This window comes from Sabethes cyaneus, chromosome 2 (genome assembly GCF_943734655.1).
Source record: "Sabethes cyaneus chromosome 2, idSabCyanKW18_F2, whole genome shotgun sequence".
NCBI classification, from domain to species: Eukaryota; Metazoa; Arthropoda; class Insecta; order Diptera; family Culicidae; genus Sabethes; species Sabethes cyaneus.
In genome coordinates, this window is record NC_071354.1 from 229,546,777 (window position 1) to 229,569,701 (window position 22,925).

Below are 22,925 nucleotides of genomic sequence, written 5' to 3' on the forward strand. Positions count from 1 at the left end.
GGGTAGACGCACCATTAGTGGTGGTAGTACCAGTAGTGGTGGAAACTTGAATTATTCCATGATTTTTGCATATTTTGGTACATGTTTGATAAGTATCGAACTACCAGTAACAGTATTATTTGATAAGTATCTAACTTGTTCCAAAATCTTCAAAAATAATGGAATAATTCGAGTTTCCACCACTACTGGTACTACCACCACTACTGGTACTACCACCACTAATGGTACGTTTACCCTAATAGTTCTCGAATTACCTCTATTAGCGGTTTTTTATGATTATTCTATGTAGCGCTTATTTATAATATTTTTATTCTCTCCAAATTCACCAGTAGGTTATAGTATTATTTCATAAAATATAATATTATTCTCAAAACATCTGTTTGTACCAATAGGTGATAGATACTTTAATTTAAAATCATAAATCCTAAAGCTTTCTTTCTTTCAATAATGACAAAATAGGAAAAATCGATTTTTTAAGTTCTTTAATAGTTAGGTTAGCCAGAATATATTGAAAATTAAATAGAAAACTGAAAATTTTCTAAACCGTATAAAAAATTTATTTATGATCCTCTTGAAAAAAGTAAAATCGGCCATTGCCAAACAAGTTCAAGATTTGGGCGGTAAAATCATCGTGTTTCCCCAATTAACGCTCAATTGAATTATTTTCACATGAATTTTCACGTCCTGCCCCGCGAACACATCGACATAAGTTTGCTGCGCAAACTCACATTCACGGTTCGTTGCCGCCGTGCTGGCAACACTAGCCGTTCAGCCGTTCGTGGTGGCCACGTTCGCTCGTTCGGTTTGTTTTGGTTTGTTTCGTTTCGTTCGGTTCGCCAATCTACAAAGTTTCACAGCAAATGGGGAATACACGTTCGCATCTGCCGGATCGTGATTATTCGTGGAAGTCGGCGAATTCTGAATGAAAACCGGTTACTCGTCGCGTCGCATCCTTTGACCAGCCTCCCCCTAAAAGGGGGGGCTGAGCAGGTTGGGAAAATCCAAATCAGTTTGCACCACCGCACAGTGGTCCCATTGGTATCAGAACACGCGTTTTTTTAATTGCGCCGAAATGGTTGATTATACTGGTTAAGTATGTTCAGAGAAATTTCTCAGCGTTAAAAGCTCTTTCATATGGCATGAACGATTATTTGATTAATCCCCCTAAAAGTTAGATAAAAAATTTATTTTTTGAACAGTAAGAGATACAGCAAAACAAAGTTCTACAAAAGTTTTGAAAAGATTATTATAAAGAACTTTGCCAAAGAAAGTAACTTTCTAGCTATTATAGTTTTAGAGATAAAGAACAATTTTTGTGGAGACTTTACGAAAATCAATTTTTTGACCACAGTTCTTTCTACAGTATTTATACGCATTTGACATGTTCGGCAAAGATTTTCTAACAGTCAAATTACATACTTTTGTAGAATATAGTAACTTGCTATCGTCAATATTTGCGAAGAAAATTAAAGTTTTCGTTTAAAAATTAACCAATTTTCAACAGTAATAACTCCCAAACATGCAAATATATTCAAACCATTTATTGCCCATGTGAAAGTACAAGAAAAATACTACAAAATGCAAAACAAATTAGCTTGACCCTGGCTATCCCTCTACCAAAACACTCGCATTGAAAATTGTTACTCGGTTGAATTTAATATGGTGTAGTGTAAAAACCGTGTTATCCCGATCAAGTAAGTGTGCAAAATAAATTATGAAAATGTGTAATCCAAGCAGCATGGATTGTTTGTAGAGAAAAAGATTTTCAAAATTCGTTTTCGGATGAAATTTGATTACTGCAGTTCGAGGTGTACGAATTTCGAAATGTATTTGAAGATTCTTCATCCTCACTATCGCTATTATTGTGCATATCATATGTACTGACCAACAGTTGCAGTAGGTACATCTTCAGAGGACATGGCATTTTTGTTATTTGGTAGTTCCCTCATGCTAGAAATTACCGGATCAGAAGATTCTAACAGACGGCAGAAGATCCGTATTTGTAGCCATTCTGGAGATCTTCCTTGTGTGATGAGTTCGGAACTGTTGTATGTCCTTGTCCACCATTGTCATCATCAGCTCGTAACCACTACCGTTCTACCTTCACGTACATGATGTAGGATGTAGGATGATTTTTTGCGATTTGCTGGTCTATGTTAATTTTTTCTTGCAGCGTTAGTGCAGTCGTTTCCTTTGCAAACTGGAGATGCAACGGCCGGCAATACCTGGTCGAAGACGATCTAATTAGGCTAATTCAAAGAAACATATCTGGTCGAAGATGGATGTGGATTTAGGAATATATTCTTTCCATTTGTTACTGCTTTCATGGGAACAATTGATGTGATGTGATCATCATCAATGAATGTTTGCAGACATGTGAAAGCACGCGCCGCTCCGCACGCCGTGCTAAAACATTCTCCTTCGTTCATACGTCACACGCACCCGGTTTGTTTGCTAATACTCGCTAAGATCTGCGGTTTCATCTTCATCTTCTTTCGGTTACTGTCTTCAGTTCTTCATCAGAAAACGTGTTTAGTGATGCAGTTTTCGAGCTGATAATACTTGACGAGGTTTGATATGCACAGTAACAGCGATAGTGAGGATGAAGTATCTTCAAATACACTTCGAAATTTGTACACCTCGAACTGCAGTAATTAAATTTCATCCGAAAACGAATTTGAAAAATCTTAATAATCCATGCTGCTTGGATTACACATTTTCATAATTTATTTTGCACACTTTACTTGATCGGGATAACACGGTTTTTACACTACGTCATATTAAATTCAACCGAGTAACAATTTTCAATGCGAGTGTTTTGGTAGAGGGATGGCCAGGGTCAAGCTAATTTGTTTTGCATTTTGTAGTATTTTTCTTGTACTTTCACATGGGTAATAAATGGCTTGAATATATTTGCATGTTTGGGAGTTATTGCTGTTGAAAATTGGTTAATTTTTAAACGAAAACTTTAATTTTCTCCGCAAATATTGATGATAGCAAGTTACTATATTCTACAAAAGTATGTAATTTGACTGTTAGAAAATCTTTGCCGAACATGTCAAATGCGTATAAATACTGTAGAAAGAACTGTGGTCAAAAAATTGATTTTCGTAAAGTCTCCACAAAAATTGTTCTTTATCTTTAAAACTATAATAGCTAGAAGGTTGCTTTCTTTGGCAAAGTTCTTTATAATAATCTTTTCAAAACTTTTGTAGAACTTTGTTTTGCTGTATCTCTTACTGTTCAAAAAATAAATTTTTTATCTAACTTTTAGGGGGATTAATCAAATAATCGTTCATGCCATATGAAAGAGCTTTTAACGCTGAGAAATTTCTCTGAACATACTTAACCAGTATAATCAACCATTTCGGCGCAATTAAAAAAACGCGTGTTCTGATACCAATGGGACCACTGTGCACCGCCGACTGCCTCGTCGTGTTCAGCGACTCGAGGCTATACACAGAAAATCCGTGTTCATTGGAATAAGAGTGAAAAGGTGATCGTCTGGCAGCTGAGCCGGTGTTCTAGATTTGCCACTCACCGACCGGGGAGGGATTTCGAAAATGATTGGTTTCCCTGCACTGCAGGTAAACTGCGTTTTTTACACCTCTGATGCGTGTTCAAGTTCATATGCACTCTAACCACGGAGAATACGGATGCTTACTTTTGGGGAATTTTGAATCTTGAACTTTGTAAACTACGAGACGGATACGAGCAGCACGTGACGCAAGATCGTTTCGGTAAGATTTTTTTTCTCGGAATATCGCGACTGGTTTGCAATGCCTATTTTGGCTCCCGTCCGGACTTTGATCGACAGCATGCATGCTGTCGCGATCTCCATGCATGAAAAAACCTGAATCGCCGAGTCATCGTTATTTCACATTCGTTAAAATTGTCTCGTCAGAGTGATCGCTCTAACCTGGCAATAAAACATGCCCTCTCCAAGCACCATTATTTTACCTACTTGCAATTTATTTCTACGTCAGGTTCAATTGGCATCTTCATACGAGAGGAAATTCGTGCTTCGGACGAAAGCCATGTGGTGGCAAAGGTTGGTGCACTTGCGATATCACCCCACCCAGTGCCAGTGGACCCAGCAGCTTAGGGAAGTCGTAAATTGGAGGCGTTTACTGCTGTCTCAACGACGACGACAACATCAGGCGGCGTCGTCGCATGGCGCAGTACGTTATCATCACGAGGCCACTGCCGCCGGCGGCGGCGGTTCAAACAAACACCTAGCAACGACCACAGGCAACAAAAACAACAACAACAACGAGAGCATGCTGAACCATCCGTAAGTTGACGACAGTAGCACAACAACAACAGCAATAATAACAGAATGAAAGCATCCAAACACCAAAGCATGCCTAGGCTACGGGTATTATGTATTTCGGTTGATAACAGCTGGAACTGGAATAGTAACCGAATCGAATCAGTAACCGCTCATAACAAGAATTGCCATGACTACGGTCGTTCGTCTGCCCTGTTTTTAGCGTCGTCACTTAGTGGCGCGCGCGCGCATGTATTCGCACTGTAACGGTTGAATGTTTTTTTTTGTGTTTTTCTGTTGTTCAAAACACTGTCCATATTCGTTTTTTGTCGTCGTCGCTAGCTCGTAGTTGCCCGATTTTGTTTGGTATAGAGCTTGTTTTTGTCCATTCCTAGGAAACACAACGACACTGGTTGTTTTCATCCTGTGATCATTGTTTTGGGAAAACAACTTGTTTAGAAGAGAAATTGCGTCCCACAGAAGCGAGCTTAATTGAAAAGTAATGCATGTACACTAGTGAATAACTTGATGAGGAGTGCAATTTTCCGAGAAGGCTGATACTGTTTCCTTTTTACGTTTTCGACGCAAATTTTGGGTGATACGAAATTGGGAATTGATTCGCCTTTTTGAGAATTTAGGAATTTTTTAAAGTAGTTTTCTAAATTGACAACAAAAATTCATAGTTTACATTGTTTTTATGGCACGAACTTGCAAATTTATGCGGTCTTTTATGAGTTATTTTTGATTTTCCATTTTCCATTTTTCATTTTTCATTTTTCATTTTTCATTTTTCATTTTTCATTTTTCATTTTTCATTTTTCATTTTTCATTTTTCATTTTTCATTTTTCATTTTTCATTTTTCATTTTTCATTTTTCATTTTTCATTTTTCATTTTTCATTTTTCATTTTTCATTTTTCATTTTTCATTTTTCATTTTTCATTTTTCATTTTCCATTTTCCATTTTTCATTTTTCATTTTTCATTTTTCATTTTTCATTTTTCATTTTTCATTTTTCATTTTTCATTTTTCATTTTTCATTTTTCATTTTTCATTTTCCATTTTTCATTTTTCATTTTTCATTTTTCATTTTTCATTTTTCATTTTTCATTTTTCATTTTTCATTTTTCATTTTCATTTTTCGTTTTTCATTTTTCGTTTTTCATTTTGCATTTTTTTTCTTTTTCTCGCACGTTTTACCTCTTTTTCTCATTTCACGTTCCGTTTTTCTAACTTTTTTTTCTGTTTTCTGTTCGTTCTCTTGGTTTTTATTCTCACCTTTCTTCTTTGCTTTCGATTTTCCTCCTTTTTCCCCTGCCCGTTTTCCCCTCTTATTTCCAGTTCTACCTCATATTTCCGATCCTATTTTTCATCCTGTTTTTTACTTATTTTTTGTATTTTCCATCTTATCGTTTCCTGTTTTCATGTTTTTCTAACTTTCCTGTTTCGCGTTTTTCATCTTCTATTATGTTTGTCTTCTCATGTCCTGCTTTTTCTTCTTTCCTGTCACTACTGTTCTGTTTTAATTGTCATTATTTTCTGTTTTGTTTTAGTTTTTTACTTATTTTTTGTCTTTTCCGCTTCACTTTTTGTCCGTTTTTCCTGTTTTTGTTTTTTTTCTGTCCCATTTTTCCATCTCATTATCATTTTGTCCCACCTTTCTCCTTTTACATTCCGTTTGAGCTCTTTTTTTTGGTTCCGTTTTTCTCGTTCTATTTCCTCTCCCGCTATTTTTCTTTTCTCGTTTTTTTTATTTTATGTTTCGGTTTTCCTTTCTTGTCTCTATTTTTTTTTCTCGTTTTCTCATTTTTTCTATCACGTTTCTTTTTTGTTTTTCTGTCTCGTCTTTTCATTGTTTGTCTTGTTTTCCACTCTTGTCCCTCTCGGTTTCCCTTTTTCTGCCGGTTCTTTCTCTACTTTTCTGTCCCGATTTTTGTCCTTCTCAGTCCTAGTTTTCCTTCTGTTTTTTTCTGTTTCTGTTTCTGTTTCTATGAGAAAAAACTAGCCTGATAATGAATAAAAAGGAACAAATCCTTTTTCCTCATTATCAGGCTAATTTTTTCTCAAATCTAGTCTCGTTAAAAAACGAGAAAATAAAAATTTTCTGTCTTATGAAACATCAATGTTTAAACTAAACATAAAATTGGAATTTAGTTAGATTCGAAAATGGGCTTTAAGGCGGATATGCAACTGACCTTGAAAATGTGCTTGACAATGGACATTTCAATTAAACTTGAAGTTTTGCTTCAAAGCGGTTATGAACATGAAATTAGACACTATACTTTACTTAATTTGGATTGACATTTTTTGCCCTATTCTCTTACATGTACATCATCTTTTTTGTTTCGTTTTTTCTCCCTCACAGTCCCGTTTTTTCACGTTTTATTCCCGTTTTTCTTTTCCATACCATTTTTTTTTGGTTTTTATTGTCTCTTTCCTTCCGTTTTTTCTCTTTTCCACTCCTTTTTTCCTGTCCCGCATTCTCTGGTTTATTGCTCGTTTCCTCTTAAATTTTTTTGTTATTTGTAATTCTGTTTTTTTTTCATGATTTAGACTCGTTTTTAATTATTTTTTCCCGTTTTCCATCTTTTCTCTTTACCTGAAATTAAAGAAAAGAAGAAAACTTTTTCCACATTGAATTCTACTATATAATATTTATTCCTGACAGATACGTATTTCGCCTACGATTTGCCGACTTCAGCAGTGTATGTTTTCGAACCTGTTTTACCTGGTTTTTGTTTCCAGTTTTCTTCTTTTTCTAGTTCTTTTTAGCCTCTTTTGCTTCCCGTTATCATCTGTTCCATTTTTTCAGTTTGCCTTAATTTTTAACTTTGGTTCTGGTTCTGGTTCTGGTTCTGGTTCTGGTTCTGGTTCTGGTTCTGGTTCTGGTTCTGGTTCTGGTTCTGGTTCTGGTTCTGGTTCTGGTTCTGGTTCTGGTTCTGGTTCTGGTTCTGGTTCTGGTTCTGGTTCTGGTTCTGGTTCTGGTTCTGGTTCTGGTTCTGGTTCTGGTTCTGGTTCTGGTTCTGGTTCTGGTTCTGGTTCTGGTTCTGGTTCTGGTTCTGGTTCTGGTTCTGGTTCTGGTTCTGGTTCTGGTTCTGGTTCTGGTTCTGGTTCTGGTTCTGGTTCTGGTTCTGGTTCTGGTTCTGGTTCTGGTTCTGGTTCTGGTTCTGGTTCTGGTTCTGGTTCTGGTTCTGGTTCTGGTTCTGGTTCTGGTTCTGGTTCTGGTTCTGGTTCTGGTTCTGGTTCTGGTTCTGGTTCTGGTTCTGGTTCTGGTTCTGGTTCTGGTTCTGGTTCTGGTTCTGGTTCTGGTTCTGGTTCTGGTTCTGGTTCTGGTTCTGGTTCTGGTTCTGGTTCTGGTTCTGGTTCTGGTTCTGGTTCTGGTTCTGGTTCTGGTTCTGGTTCTGGTTCTGGTTCTGGTTCTGGTTCTGGTTCTGGTTCTGGTTCTGGTTCTGGTTCTGGTTCTGGTTCTGGTTCTGGTTCTGGTTCTGGTTCTGGTTCTGGTTCTGGTTCTGGTTCTGGTTCTGGTTCTGGTTCTGGTTCTGGTTCTGGTTCTGGTTCTGGTTCTGGTTCTGGTTCTGGTTCTGGTTCTGGTTCTGGTTCTGGTTCTGGTTCTGGTTCTGTATAGCGGACAAGCCTATTTTGTCCAATCGAACTTTGGTTTATAGGTACTAAATGAGTATAGCGGATGCAAGCGTTCGCGGTAATCTCCATAAGCTATATAGCATTGAGCCGACACAGCATCCAACAGCAGCCACGTAGCCAGAGGTGGGGGCCAGGAGTCCTATCTTGGCTCCAAATACATTATATGCATATCTTACTGCTTATAAATATAATACATTATAATACATTTAATGTATTGTAGTTCTAAACGCAAAAATATGCATATAAAACAGTTAAAATCAAAATTGGGCCTCCGGGCCCCCCCCCTTCTGGCTACGTGGCTGTCCAACAGCATCAAACTCCCGAGAACAAACGGCGATTGTGCACTATTTAAAATGGAAATTCGCCGCTCAACTATTTTAATTTTCGATTTCAGTGAGAAGGGGGTATGAAAAGACCGTAGTTAGGATCGCTAGTATGAAACGTTCACACCCTCCACGCTGTGCTAACGATTTGGCATTTCAGAATAACAATCCAACGATTTTTCTTCACATTTTTTATTTTCTACTGTACCTACTTTATCGGCTTCAGACTCAGCAAAAATGTCGTACAACATGCAAAACTCACAAAACCTTGAATCTTCTTGCAACATTGTATTATGAGAAACATTTGTACACAAAATAGTTCACGGTCTCGTACTAAACGCTCGGGCTGTTTACTTTGTAGTTTTCTTAAAGTACGGTTTCATTCAACTCTGTGCGTCAAACAGCCATAAATAAGCCAATCACCCTTGAGTCCTAATGAAAACATTCCCATGCCAAAGCTGATAATACTTTCGTTTTATAGTAAAGGAATTGTCACAGAAACACTCCAGCCGTTATCATTTTGATACGGACATTTTTCATCATCAGCTTTTCACCACACTCCGGATGCCACTTGAAATCCAGTGATTAGTGTTAATTATCACCTGGTCAAGGTAGATTGAAAGCTGCGACGTGGCTAATCCCATGTCAAACAAAAAATGTCGCTGAAACCAGTTTTAGCCAGTAACTCATATTGCGACAAAATGTGAACAATTCAACAAGAGTTTTTATTTTGTGTGCAAATAAACATCATACCCATAATCACGCCACGATCACGAATAACGGTTCACTATCTGCGTGTGTACTACAATAACATTTCACGTGTTCGAGCGTCTCGTATGCAGCAATACGACACACTTTCCCTTAATTCACCGGAATTTGCGCCGTTGACTAATATCCTCGTTTTCGCCGAAGGCGAAATTAGAACGTAGATATGTGGCATTCTATCGCAATAGAGGGTGGCATGATTTGTACCAGGCGGTTCTCGCCTTCACGCCTAGAACCATGCGATCGATAATAATTTTCCCACCACACGCCAGAGAAAGTACCGTACTCGTACTCGAGCTGTACAAGCAAACAAACAAACAAACAAATTAGTTAACAGCAAACCATAACGGTGCACCGATGCAACATGAGAGGTATTTGCTTACGTTCGGTCAAACAACACCTTCTAACCTTCTATGCTTAATGCTTGCCACATTCATACGATCGGGTTGACCAACAACCACGACCTAGTATACCGGATTCATGTGACACCACAATAAAATCCCTAACATACTTCTTTAAAAATAAAGCTCCTTATTTGTTTTGCGATTCAATACGCCCCAATGGGAATCGGATGGCGAATTGCGATGTGACATAATAACCGAATGGAAACTTCGGCGAAATTTGAGAATAAACGGTTAATCTAGAACGAATGAAACGTCATCAAAATATACGCGCTCCCCATCAATCGGAGCGCAGCTCGACGTCGTCGTAAATTATTCACGGCCAACGGCCACCGTCGTGATCCGCTACGCAGCTCTCTCCAATTTCGGTGCCTCATGCAATTTACGCAATTGCTCGGGAAGAACTTTGAACGCGATATTTCGTCGTTTAACTGCGTCGATTTCGCTGGGGGCAACATCGGACATTAGGGCTTGGAGCGTGAGAGCCGTTCCTTTTGGCATACATATTTTGAATAATGCGTGAAATATGTTCTTGATTCGATTTAGAGTTACAAGCGTAAGAACAATAATCCAACTGTATATTTCGTTTAGATTATTGTCCTAGATTTACCTACCTGTATCATTCGTGAATCATCGTTTGTTATTTTGCCGCCTTTTGGGTTCAAATCTTTAGCGCAGCGAATGGGCGATAATTATCATTCGTTAAAATTTTAGACCTTGGCACTTAATAATTACTACTTTTTTGAGTAATTATTAAGGTCTGAATCACAAATTATCTTCGACCTTAGTACTAGTTAATTAAACTGATTTAGCGAGAACAAGATTTACTTTATGAACGCAGAATTACAAAATTCCTAATATTTTATGAATTGTACAGTGTGACACATATATATTCGAACAAAAACAAAGTCATAGATTTTTGTACATAAAGGCTTTATTTCGAATTTTAGTTTTAAAAGTTGTTTACCCATAGATACAGCTCTATTGAATCGCTTTTTGAAGTCGTTACATGCGGCACGCACTACTTCCATCGGAATATCATCCCATATCTTATTGATAACTAACTTAAATTCATCCAAATTATGATATTTATAATCCTTGAGCTTCTGCTGCATGTACCGCCATATACAAAAATCCAGTGGGTTCAAATCAGGAGAACTTGGAGGCCATTCCTTTTTCGATATGAAACCCGTCAGATTAACTTTGCACCACGTCTGCACAAGATTTGCAGTGTGGGCAGGAGCTCCATCCTGTTGGAAGCACTAATATTCTTCACCATACATTCCTCGAACGTAAGACCATTTCTAGATGGTATTTTGCATCTTTACTACCGTTTTGGTTTGGTTGCTTCCGTTAATCTATTGATTTTTTTGGATCCCGTCTCAACAAATCTTTTTAATGTATAGTATGTAAATCCTCTTTTTATGCCGAGATGTTTGAGATCACGAAAAATAGTGCCGCATGTTGCACCGTTTCGGAATTTATTTATTATCAACGACCGTAACTCAAACTCTGGTACGTGCACACAGAATGAGACAAAATACGAAAATGAGACTACGTCAAGTAAGACTTAAGTCATGATGGCATACACACATGGTCTTAGTTTGATTGTATCAAGCTCAATCAATTGTTCGAATATATATGCGTCACACTGTATAATCGGCTGTCTTTGCTTGTCTGCCATTTCCGGAATACTAAACCATTTAGACGGTAACATGATGTCCAATTCCTTTTGAGCTAATTTACCATTTCAATTCACTCACAAGGCGATAAAACTTAGTCCATCCATTAGGGCCATTGCAAATTATTTTTAAAGTTTTTATCCCTCCCACCCCTTTGAAAATGGCTTGAAAAATCGGAGAGCAAAAAACAGTTTGCGGGACATAAGTAATTTAAAAAAAAAATAAATTGTCTGTGGGCTCTACAGCCTAAAGAACTCGAAAAATGAGTGTACGCAACGCTTCTAACACAAAACAGACATGGAAATTCGAACAATGGAATTTCCGAAAATCGGCAAAAAAAATGCCATTCGATTTTGTGTCTCTTTTCGTAGATCTTTGCATGAAAAACATTTAGGTACATAGAAAAAGCAAGAATAGATTTGTTTTTCATGTCAACTTTAAGTAAAAATGCTTGAAACGCATATTTTTTTTTGGTTGATTAAAAAATTTCTTTTTGTCGAAAATAGAAAAAGCAAATCGGAAAAGGATAAGAAAAAAAGAAAATGAAAAAGTGAATGTAAAAATATGCACATTAAAATTCAAATTTTAAATTTTAAATTCAGTAATTCAGAATTGAAATAATTCAGAATTCAATCCAAAATACATATCAAAAAATTATCCAAAATACAAAATACAAAATACAAAATACAAAATACAAAATACAAAATACAAAATACAAAATACAAAATACAAAATACAAAATACAAAATACAAAATACAAAATACAAAATACAAAATACAAAATACAAAATACAAAATACAAAATACAAAATACAAAATACAAAATACAAAATACAAAATACAAAATACAAAATACAAAATACAAAATACAAAATACAAAATACAAAATACAAAATACAAAATACAAAATACAAAATACAAAATACAAAATACAAAATACAAAATACAAAATACAAAATACAAAATACAAAATACAAAATACAAAATACAAAATACAAAATACAAAATACAAAATACAAAATACAAAATACAAAATACAAAATACAAAATACAAAATACAAAATACAAAATACAAAATACAAAATACAAAATACAAAATACGAAAGACGAAATACAAAACATAAAAAACAAAGTTGAAAATCAAAAATCAAAAATCCCAGATCGAAATCCGAAAGCCGAAAATCGCAGATCGAAAATTAAGTCGTCGAAGTCGTTGAGTCGAAAAGTCAAACCCCAAAAATCAAGAGTCGGAAACAAAATGTCGAGACACGAATTTCGAAACTGAAAAGTCGTAGATCGAAAATTAAAAATCAAAGATCAAAGATCTCAAATAGAACGACGACAATTGAGAACCGAAAATCGAATTGATGATTGGTGAATTGTAAATAGAAGATTAAGAATTGAAAATTGAAAATTGAAAATTGAAAATTGAAAATTGAAAATTGAAAATTGAAAATTGAAAATTGAAAATTGAAAATTGAAAATTGAAAATTGAAAATTGAAAATTGAAAATTGAAAATTGAAAATTGAAAATTGAAAATTGAAAATTGAAAATTGAAAATTGAAAATTGAAAATTGAAAATTGAAAATTGAAAATTGAAAATTGAAAATTGAAAATTGAAAATTGAAAATTGAAAATTGAAAATTGAAAATTGAAAATTGAAAATTGAAAATTGAAAATTGAAAATTGAAAATTGAAAATTGAAAATTGAAAATTGAAAATTGAAAATTGAAAATTGAAAATTGAAAATTGAAAATTGAAAATTGAAAATTGAAAATTGAAAATTGAAAATTGAAAATTGAAAATTGAAAATTGAAAATTGAAGATTGAAAATTGAAAATTGAAAATTGAAAATTGAAAATTGAAAATTGAAAATTGAAAATTGAAAATTGAAAATTGAAAATTGAAAATTGGAAATTGAAAATTGAAAATTGAAAATTGAAAATTGAAAATTGAAAATTGAAAATTGAAAATTGAAAATTGAAAATTGAAAATTTAAAATTTAAAATTTAAAATTTAAAATTTAAAATTTAAAATTTAAATTTAAAATTGAAAATTTAAAATTGATAGAAGATAGATAGAAGATAGAAGATAGAAGATAGAAGATAGAAGATAGAAGATTGAAGAAGATAGAAGATAGAAGATAGAAGATAGAAGATAGAAGATAGAAGATAGAAGATAGAAGATAGAAGATAGAAGATAGAAGATAGAAGATAGAAGATAGAAGATAGAAGATAGAAGATAGAAGATAGAAGATAGAAGATAGAAGATAGAAGATAGAAGATAGAAGATAGAAGATAGAAGATAGAAGATAGAAGATAGAAGATAGAAGATAGAAGATAGAAGATAGAAGATAGAAGATAGAAGATAGAAGATAGAAGATAGAAGATAGAAGATAGAAGATAGAAGATAGAAGATAGAAGATAGAAGATAGAAGATAGAAGATAGAAGATAGAAGATAAAGATAAAGATAAAAAGGAAGAGAAAGCCTAAGCCACGGCAAAGCCAAAGCCAAAACAAAAACCAAAGTCAAAGCTAATACAAAGTTGAAAACAAAAAACAAGAGCAAAAGCAAAAGAAAAAATGAAAACAAAAGCTAAACCTAAACCAAATTCAAAAACAAATTCACAAAGAAAAGGAAAATGCAATAAATCAAATCAAAAGCAAATTCAGATCAAAACATATAATATTTTAAATTCGAACTTAAATTTAAATAAATCAAATCCCAGTCACAATCTCTATAAAAATTAAAACAACGATGAAAATTCAAAATTTAAGATTCAAATTTAAATTTAAATTTAAGCACGAAAATCCCCAGTCCCAGTTCCGGTCCAAGTACAAGTCCAAAACAATTAAATCGTATAAATCACAAAGCAAAAAAATTTAAAACAATTTTCAAAGAATATACAATACAGTATAATGACCCGATTTTTTGATAAATTTAGTGGCGGCAAAAATAGTACAATAGCAAGGTCGAGAATTATTATTTTTTTTTTGGTTGATAATGTTTAATGAACTGCCTATATTCCATGTTGACCACTTTTAGGAGATTTAAAACTCCCTTCTACCTCTCTGTAGACATTTGCTGCTCCTTCCTAGGCAGTCAAATTGATACCACGCCACTCGCAAATCATAAAAGCACCAACATATAAAACCCGAGCAGAAAAGCAGTTCATTTTGACAAAACTAAATTACGTAAAAAACGTGACAAAAAAGAAAGAATAAAACCTAAAAAAATCGTAAGAAGAAAAATCGAATAATCACTGCATAAAGCTCGCGAAGAAAATGAAAAAAAGAAAACAAAATAAAAATCTCAGAACACGAAAGATCTACAATCAATGTTAATAACTAAAAATATACAGAAAATGCTAGAATGCAACCATGAAGAATATTTTCAAGTACAATAACCAAAAATGCAATAAAAATAAAAATAGAAAATAAATAGAATCACAATTATAAAAAAATACTAAAAATCTTCAAATGAAATTATTTATATTTAGTTGAAAGTTATCTATGCGCATATTATCTTGTATGTAATTTTATAATTTTTGATGACTTCGGATTAAGTTGATGCTAACCTAGAGTAAAATTATTCATCAAACTATCAATTAATCGCTTATTAAGACTATCATCAGTTTATATCTGTGAGGCGTTACTTTGGTTACGTATAAGCAAACGAGTGACGCCGTGGATGCAATGCATGCATCGAAATTTATTGAAGTTTTTCCTATTAGTCAAATTCTTATTTATCTAAAAATATTAAGTTAGCTTTTACGAATACTTCGATTTAGTGGAAGTGTCGAAAAATACTTATTAAAAAATCGACAATGAAATGATAAAAATATAGCGGCGAGTTTTAATTTAGCAGGAATCAGCGATATAACCGGAGGGCCGTAATGATTAGTGCGTTGAGCTGCAAAATTTTCCTTCTAGGAGATTTATCTACATTGATTTCAATTTTGTACAAACCTGACGCAGATTGAAACAAAAAAATCTAAATAGAATTCAGTTGAATTATTTAGTTTATTGAATATTGTTTCCACTTTCACCAGAACCTCTAAACTTCAAAACGTGCTTCAACTTATTGGCTTCGGTTATCTATAGAATTGAAAGCATAGGGCTCTTCGAACCAGACAAAACATTGAATGAATCGCTTTTAGTCAAGTACTTCACTGATCAAGTGCGTGATAATCACTATTACATTGTGTCGTATTAGCTTGTAGAGAAAAAAAACAAACATTTAAAATTTGAAACTGGATTTTGTTCACGGATTTCATTGAAGCATAAATAGACAAGTTTTCACATGATTGTAACTTGGATAATTAGTCCACTCAAATCGACCATGTAAAAAAATTCCATCAATTTCAAGATAATTCCGGTCATCTGCTCTCCGACTGCAATCATTCAAACGATTCTCGATCATCTTATCGCGTAGCGTAAACGAACTTATCAGCCACCACCAGTCGGGCAGGTGCAAAAGATTAGCCGCTATCATCGTTATCGACCGAACGAACGTTTTTCCTAGAAGTGGTCTCCCTTTTAATCAATGTCAAATTCATTCGCAGAAGGGGATTCTTCCGCCGCTCAAGCGCGGCTCACATGAACTGTCGTGTTTTGCAACATCTTTCGTGTTATCATTGATTGCATTCGTAGGAAACTCCTCTCCCGTTCTGCTTATCGGGTTCCGTCTAAATGTGCGGTTTGATAACCCAACAGCGCCAGTGCAGCGGCGGGACTCACACTTGAGTTTTGTTTGGTGTTTTTCTAACGGTCGAACTCTTACAACCATCGATCTCATTATACTTAAGTGTAAAGTTCTATTTGTTCGCAGATTATCGACTGACCGCTTGCTGCCGCCACCGGATAGCCGCATTAATCCCGCCGAGCGTGAAACCATATTGCGCAATACGCGAATTTCGCGTCGCCACATGGTACCCGAGCTGGCACTGCATCTTATCACCGCGGAATGCAGCATTTATCATCAACCCATCGGGGATGACTTTTGCTTCCCGGCCGAACCGTTCTGGGGATTTTTCTGGCCCGGAGGTCAAGCGTTGACCAGGTAGAATCAAATCATAACACATGTAGGAAATTTACCGCATACTAATCGCACTCGAACTCGAACCCGAACAGGTTCATTTTAGATAACAAACAATTATTCGCGGGAAAACACGTTCTGGATGTGGGCGCCGGGTGCGGTGCCGGAGCCATCGCCGCCAGGCTGGTCGGAGCAAACGATGCCACTGCTAACGACATTGACCCTAGTAAGTCAGAATGGTATTTTTTAAACGATTACTCGCTTTGGTGGAGCAAATTGAACTAGATTACGAGTGCTCTTGCCCCAGCGCACTCGGCATAGCTGTTCACTGCAACTCGCGTGATAACTTGTATTTTGTCGTTTCGTCTCTTCATCACCACTTTGCAGCCGCACTGCAGGCCACCCTTCTGAACGCTGAGCTCAATTCCGTGGACCTGGAGATAAGTAGTCGAAATCTGATCGGACAGCCATGTGATAATTGTGACGTCCTGTTGATAGGAGATCTTTTCTACGATACCGATATCGCCGAGACGCTGATTCCGTGGTTAGTGCAGCTGGCTGCTAAGCGAAAAAATGTAGGTGAAAAAATGCAATGCATTTTTAATTGCATTTGTTTTTACGATGATAGCTTCCACAGACGAAGATATAGGTACAAGAAAGTACCTTCTCTATCTGTAATTAACATAATTCAAACTAAATATTTATCCCACCTGTTTTTTATGGCAGATTTACATTGGTGATCCCGGACGACATGGATTGACGGAGACGCGCTTGCGGAATATGACGCAAGTAGCACGTTACCGGCTGCCGCCGGATGTTTGCATAGAAAATAACGGGTTTTCGCATGCTAGTGTCTGGGAATTCGGGTCGTTTAATTGATTGTTCAGTTAATACAACATTATGCAATTTTAGCAAGCAAACAAAAATTGCTTGTTAGAAATTAAATGCGCGAAATGCGTGTGTTTCCCGAATTAGGTGCGAGATGCTGTATTGTCATTCTAAATGTTAGCTATCAGAAGCAAAAATTTATAAGACATTTTCTGCAGTCTTTAGTGATGCGATAGGATTATAGGAATACAATTTGTTTTTGCTAGTATGACAAGCTTAGGTAAGTTATTGAGTTATTTCTCATGTAGTGATCGACGCAACTTGATTTTTGGAGAAAAAAAATGATTCACATTTATCAGGAATCAAGTGGTCACTTTTCCGTATTAAGCAATCCAACTATCAAACGATCTGTGAAGAAAGACTAAGAAATATTTATCAAGACTTCAGTAGCTATCTTGATTCACTCAACAGGCGGAATATCAAAGCGACTTACTTAGTGACCGAAGATGATGGTGCTACGGAAAGATATCCCGTTTTGCACTCAGTCGATGAAGGAAAAATTCGTAATTTGCCTAAAAGCGAAGCCTCTGCTGGCGGTAAATTTTCCTGCTTTGAATATGAAGGGATAAAAGAAGAAAACTGAATTTGCTGTTTGGTGCACTTGGGAACAATTCGTACGTCTTCGGTGAATAACGTAAGGATTTTTTCAGTTGCTGACTAACGTACAATGAACCAGATTGACCAGGTTTTCACAGAGGGCCGATTCTTCTCTAACATCACGATATTGACTCTAACGATCACCTAGTAGCAGTATATGTGCGCTCGAAACTGTCAACCGTATACCAGAAACTTCAAATTCGTTCTCGGCTAAACATCAGACAGTTAAATAACCTGCAGTCTGCCGAGAACTACGCGAGAACACTGGATGAAGCACTGTCTTCTTCCGAAGAGTCAGGTGTTTCAAACCTCGAAGACGGTTCGGGCAGAATACGCTCGGCTACCGGAACTAGGTGAAGAGCCCCGAGGTCTACAAAATGATTGATTTGATGCGGAATGCCAACAAGTGCTTGGAAACATTATCTGAGCTTTGCCACCACGCAGAACTTGACCAAATAGCAACGAACAAGGAACCAGTTGACCTACAGAAAGGTCGATCGACTCGACTGTTGCAACTATCGTGGCATAACGCTGGTAAACGCCGCCTACAAGGCACTCTCCCGGATCCTGTAACGTCGGCTGTCACGGATAGCATAGGGTTTTGTTGGGAATTACCAGGCAGGCTTCATGGGAGCTCGCACAACTACTGACCAGATTTTCACCATCCGACAGATCTTGCATCAAATCTTTATTGATTTCAAAGCAGCATACGATACAGTCGATCGAGACCAGCTGTGGCAGATAATGCACAAACAAGGATTTCCGGATAAAAATAGACTAACGTGATTAGTCCGAGCTACATTGGATCGAGTTTTGTGCTTCTTGCGCATCTTGAGGACACTCTCGAGTCCCTTTGAGACGCGGTGAGGGTTGAGCTTGAGATAACGTCGGCTTATCCTGCATGCTGTTCAACATCGCTTTTGAGGGGGTGATCCGACAAGCGGGTGATCAAAACGAGAGCCAACTCCTAGACTTTGCGCCCTCCTGGGTAGATGTCTTTGATATCATAACCAGGGACTCTGCGACGACGGAAGCCATCTACGCCAGACTGAAAGCGGAGTATGGGAGGATTGGGCTAGCAATAAATACGTCAAAGACCAAATACATGAAAGGAAACGCCTCATAGGAAACAAACGTGGGTACAACAAACGAAGTACACTTTTTGATAGTGTGATGAAATCAGTTTCAAAACTGTAATTTATTGATTTAATTAAGATTTGTATAAAGAAAATAACAAGTTCTTACGTTCTAGTGTAATTGTAGTCTTCTGGCATTGCAACGTAATTCATGTGTCGATCCAACACTGCGAAGCTAATCTAAATCAATAATCGAACAAATGATCGTGAGTATATAAGTGCATGAGAATACTTACAAACTAGCGGTATAATACAGGATTTGCTGTACCAATACGATTTATCAAGACCTGTTCTCCACAGGTATATTTTGTAACAAATGAAAACTACTAGTTATTGGCCGTTTAGGCAAGCTGAAGCATCTAAATATTACAAATTTTCACTTAAAAAACTACAAAATCTTCTATTAGACCACCAGTTGTTTACAGTTTTCCTAATGAATCGTCCACGTTGTCGGTCCATTTATGCTCCATGTGACAGTTCTCGGTCGTAGCATGACGTTAGCATAGATTGAACTGTCACTTGACACTATCACTGAGCTGGGGATCACAAGGGACACACGTACTGGTTGTCACTATTTGCACAGTGGGTTTGTCAACATCCCCCCGCCCGTGGAGTTCCGGGGATCCCGACTTTTTATTTAAACTGTTTCCTGAGGGTTCCTGCCACGTATTCAGCCGACTCTTCTGGTCGACCACTACGACGACATCGCCAGGTTCCAGAGCTTTCACTGGTTGAAATCGACCTTTCACCGAAATCAAAAGAAGAACTAAGAAGCTTTCTCGGACTGGTCACATTTGTCTCGCGTTTCATTCCGGATTTGGCAACAGCAAACCATCCATTGCGAAAACTTAAAAAACAGTCTACGCCATTCGAGTGGTCGATGGAACACCAAAAATCTTTTGAAATGGTTAAACGTCGTATCGGATCATTGGACTACCTAGGCTATTTCGATCCTAAAGATCGCACATTGCTGGTTACGGATGCCTCAGGTGTAGGCCTAGGAGCAGTCCTAATTCAGTATAAAAACGAAAAACCAAGAGTCATCAGCTATGCTTCAAAAAGTCTCTCTCAAACGGAAATAAAATACCCTCCTATTGAAAAAGAAGCTCTAGCCATAGTGTGGGCTGTGGAGAGATTTCGTATATATTTAATTGGCATTAGCTTCGAGTTGGAAACCGACCATCGTCCACTGGAAAGTATTTTTACGAGCACTTCAAGACCTACAATTAGAATTGAGCGATGGCTACTACGATTGCAGGGATATAAATTCAAGGTAGTGTATCGGAAAGGATCCGCCAATTTGGCCGACTCGTTGTCGCGATTAGCGGCACATGTTAATGATGTACACTGGCAAGATGAATCGGAGGTCTACATACGTCAGGTCGCGGCAGGTTTTCTCTCGACTTCCAACGCAGGATATGGGGCAGAGTTTGATCTAGATACTGAAATTGAGATAAGGGCTATTCAGGAAACTGCAGCTATCGATATTACCGAAGTAGTTCAAATGACAAGAACAGATGAAGAATTAACTGCAATCAAGGAAGCAATTATGTCTAATAACTGGACAAACCCCAAAGTGAAACCCTTCGCCCCTTTTCAACACGAACTGAGTTACGCAAACGGCATAATAATGCGTGGAATGAAACTGGTTATTCCAAAAATGCTTCGAACCCGTATGTGCCAACTAGCACACGAAGGACATCCGGGACATTCCGCGATGAAAAGCAGACTACGAGACAAATGTTGGTGGCCGAATATGGATCAGGAGGCTGTGAAGATGTGTGACCAATGCGAGGAATGTCGCCTCGTTCATGCGGCAGCCCCTCCTGAACCAATGGAACGACGGAAACTACCGGAAAAACCCTGGATAGATTTGGCGATAGATTTCTTGGGCCCGTTGCCTTCAGGAGAATACATACTGGTTATTATTGATTACTATAGCCGATATATGGAAATAGAAATAATGAAACGAATAACAGCACAGGAGACGGTTAAACGATTGCAGAAGATTTTTCGAACGTGGGGATACCCCCGGACAATAACTCTAGATAATGGGAAACAGTTTGTCTCCCAAGAATTCGACGAATTTTGTAAAAGAACTGGCATTGTCTTAAATCACACTACGCCATATTGGCCGCAAGCTAATGGCGAAGTGGAACGTCAAAACCGATCGTTGCTAAAGCGACTGAAGATCTCTAATGCGTTATATGGGGATTGGAAGACCGAACTAGACGATTACCTGATACTTTATAATAACAATCCTCATAGTGTAACTGGACAACCACCAAGTGAGTTGCTCCAAAATCGTAAATTGAGATTTAAGATACCGCAGACAGACGATATTTCTACAACACCACCGATAACGGAGTTCCGTGACCGTGATTTAAAACAAAAATTTGACAGTAAAATGGCTGAAGATGTTAGGCGAGGCTCAAAACCGAGTGTTCTTGAGCTCGACGATACAGTTTTAATGAAAAATCTCCTACCGAAGGATAAACTCTCTACCGATTTTTCGAAAGAAAAGTTCAAGGTCATTGAGAAAAAAGGATCAAATGTTACCGTAGAATCGCAGGTTACCGGAAAGCAGTTTGAGAGAAACTCATCCCATCTTCTAAAAATATTAGAAAATGATACGGAGTTGAGTGATTCATCTTTACGGGAGGAAAAGGAAAAAGACGTCAACATACGACGATCATCAAGGATTGCAAAACCATCAGTACGATACTCACCCTGAGAAATAAAGTTATGATTAAATCCTAATTAGAAGGTAATCTTTTATTATACTATCTTAAGTAATTTGAAATAAAAAAACCCGAATTAATCCACCTAGCGGCGTGACCTAGCCTTTCTACTGCCACAATAATCATTATTTAATTTCTCAGGAACATCTATGTATAATTAACTTGACTATATTTTTAAATATCCGTTCCGTATTCCTGAAAATCCTTATTTGCCACTAAAATTACCAACGTATTGCGTAGAATAATTAAATTTTCTTTCCTTGGGTGCGTAAATACTTGTAATACCTTATTTAGTTTTATAATCGGTCGGCCTTAACTTTCGGGCTTCAGAGCCACATACGAAACTTGTTTTGAATTGACAATATGAAATATGTGGTTATAACAGATTTTTTGATAATTAATTAATACCATGCGTTCAAAAGTGAGCATCTTTGAAAAACAAGAGTTCAGAAAAATTATTATTATACTTCGCTTTTGAAGACAAAGGATATCGACAACAAAATGATTAATCTCAAAATTTTACTATTAGTTTGCTTGGCTTCAATTTTGCAGTATATTTGAATTAGAAAAAATAACTGAATAGAGCATTAGATATGAAAAAGAGAAATTGAACTTTTTCTTAGCTGGCGCTCCTTCAGATAATTATTTTGCATGAAAATCAAAACTTAAGCTTCTTTTGAATGTACTTTCATGAAAAGATAGTCATTAGCTTGATCGCATCGTTTTTACAATGTTAGAGGGTTAGGAAAACAAGATGACGTCGAAAAATAGTGCAAGCTGCGCCTTAAACATGCTTGAGAATGGGAAATATGATCGATATGATTTCCAGTGCTTGTCATTTTTGATTTATTTGTTCAAACATGATACATGACATAAGACATCTGTCCTTTAAAATGTCATTAACGAAAACAAATCCTAAAAAATTACTACCGTGCAAAGTTTACTTCCTATTTTTCATATAACATTTCTAAGCTCCAGTATCTATTGATTAAAAAGAGCGTCTATTGATGCGTAAAATTTGTTTGAAATTTGTATAAATTTATTTGGAAAACTCATTAGTATTTTTAATCCTATACACCACTATACCTACATGCTTAAATTAACTGCTTCTTTTCGCTGTTTGCTTTTCGTGTACAATTGTGAGTAACAGCAAGTGAACAAAATGACAATTGAAATCTGAAATCAAAGAAAAGAAATAGCTTTTCGATTAAATCCCACTATTTAATATTTATTTGCAACAGATACGTAGTTCGTCTACGACGTGCAGGCTTCATCAGTGTCTTATTTCAAAGCGTATACGTATTTGTCACAAATAAATATTAAATTGTGGAATTTAGTCGGTAAAAGTTTTTTCTTTTCTTTGATTTCAAATTTCGTATTCCACTAAGAGGCTTCAAAAACTTCAGACAATTGATTCACAAAAGTGAGAAACATCTTTTCTT

The 22,925-nt window shown here is 36.4% G+C and overlaps 2 protein-coding genes across 2 annotated transcripts in view; both read left to right on the forward strand.

Moving 5' to 3' along the window:
• Positions 1 to 21,070, forward strand: part of LOC128734314 (electron transfer flavoprotein beta subunit lysine methyltransferase-like) — a 64,183-nt gene extending 43,113 nt beyond the window's left edge. The window contains exons 2-6 of the mRNA XM_053828443.1: positions 3,987 to 4,294; positions 15,915 to 16,145; positions 16,217 to 16,347; positions 16,509 to 16,696; positions 16,848 to 21,070. Of these exons, the coding sequence (XP_053684418.1) occupies positions 4,038 to 4,294; positions 15,915 to 16,145; positions 16,217 to 16,347; positions 16,509 to 16,696; positions 16,848 to 17,000 (960 nt within the window). The 5' untranslated portion in view covers positions 3,987 to 4,037 and the 3' untranslated portion in view covers positions 17,001 to 21,070. The remainder of the gene's footprint in view (positions 1 to 3,986; positions 4,295 to 15,914; positions 16,146 to 16,216; positions 16,348 to 16,508; positions 16,697 to 16,847) is intronic.
• Positions 20,373 to 21,476, forward strand: LOC128736732 (uncharacterized protein K02A2.6-like). The gene has a single exon (XM_053831218.1). The coding sequence runs from the start codon at positions 20,373 to 20,375 to the stop codon at positions 21,474 to 21,476; it is 1,104 nt and encodes a 367-aa protein (XP_053687193.1).
• Positions 21,477 to 22,925: the final 1,449 nt, after the last annotated feature.

Bases quoted from the DNA above. Each gene is read 5' to 3' on its own strand.
- LOC128736732 (XM_053831218.1), top strand. From the start codon at position 20,373: ATGCGTGGAATGAAACTGGTTATTCCAAAAATGCTTCGAACCCGTATG.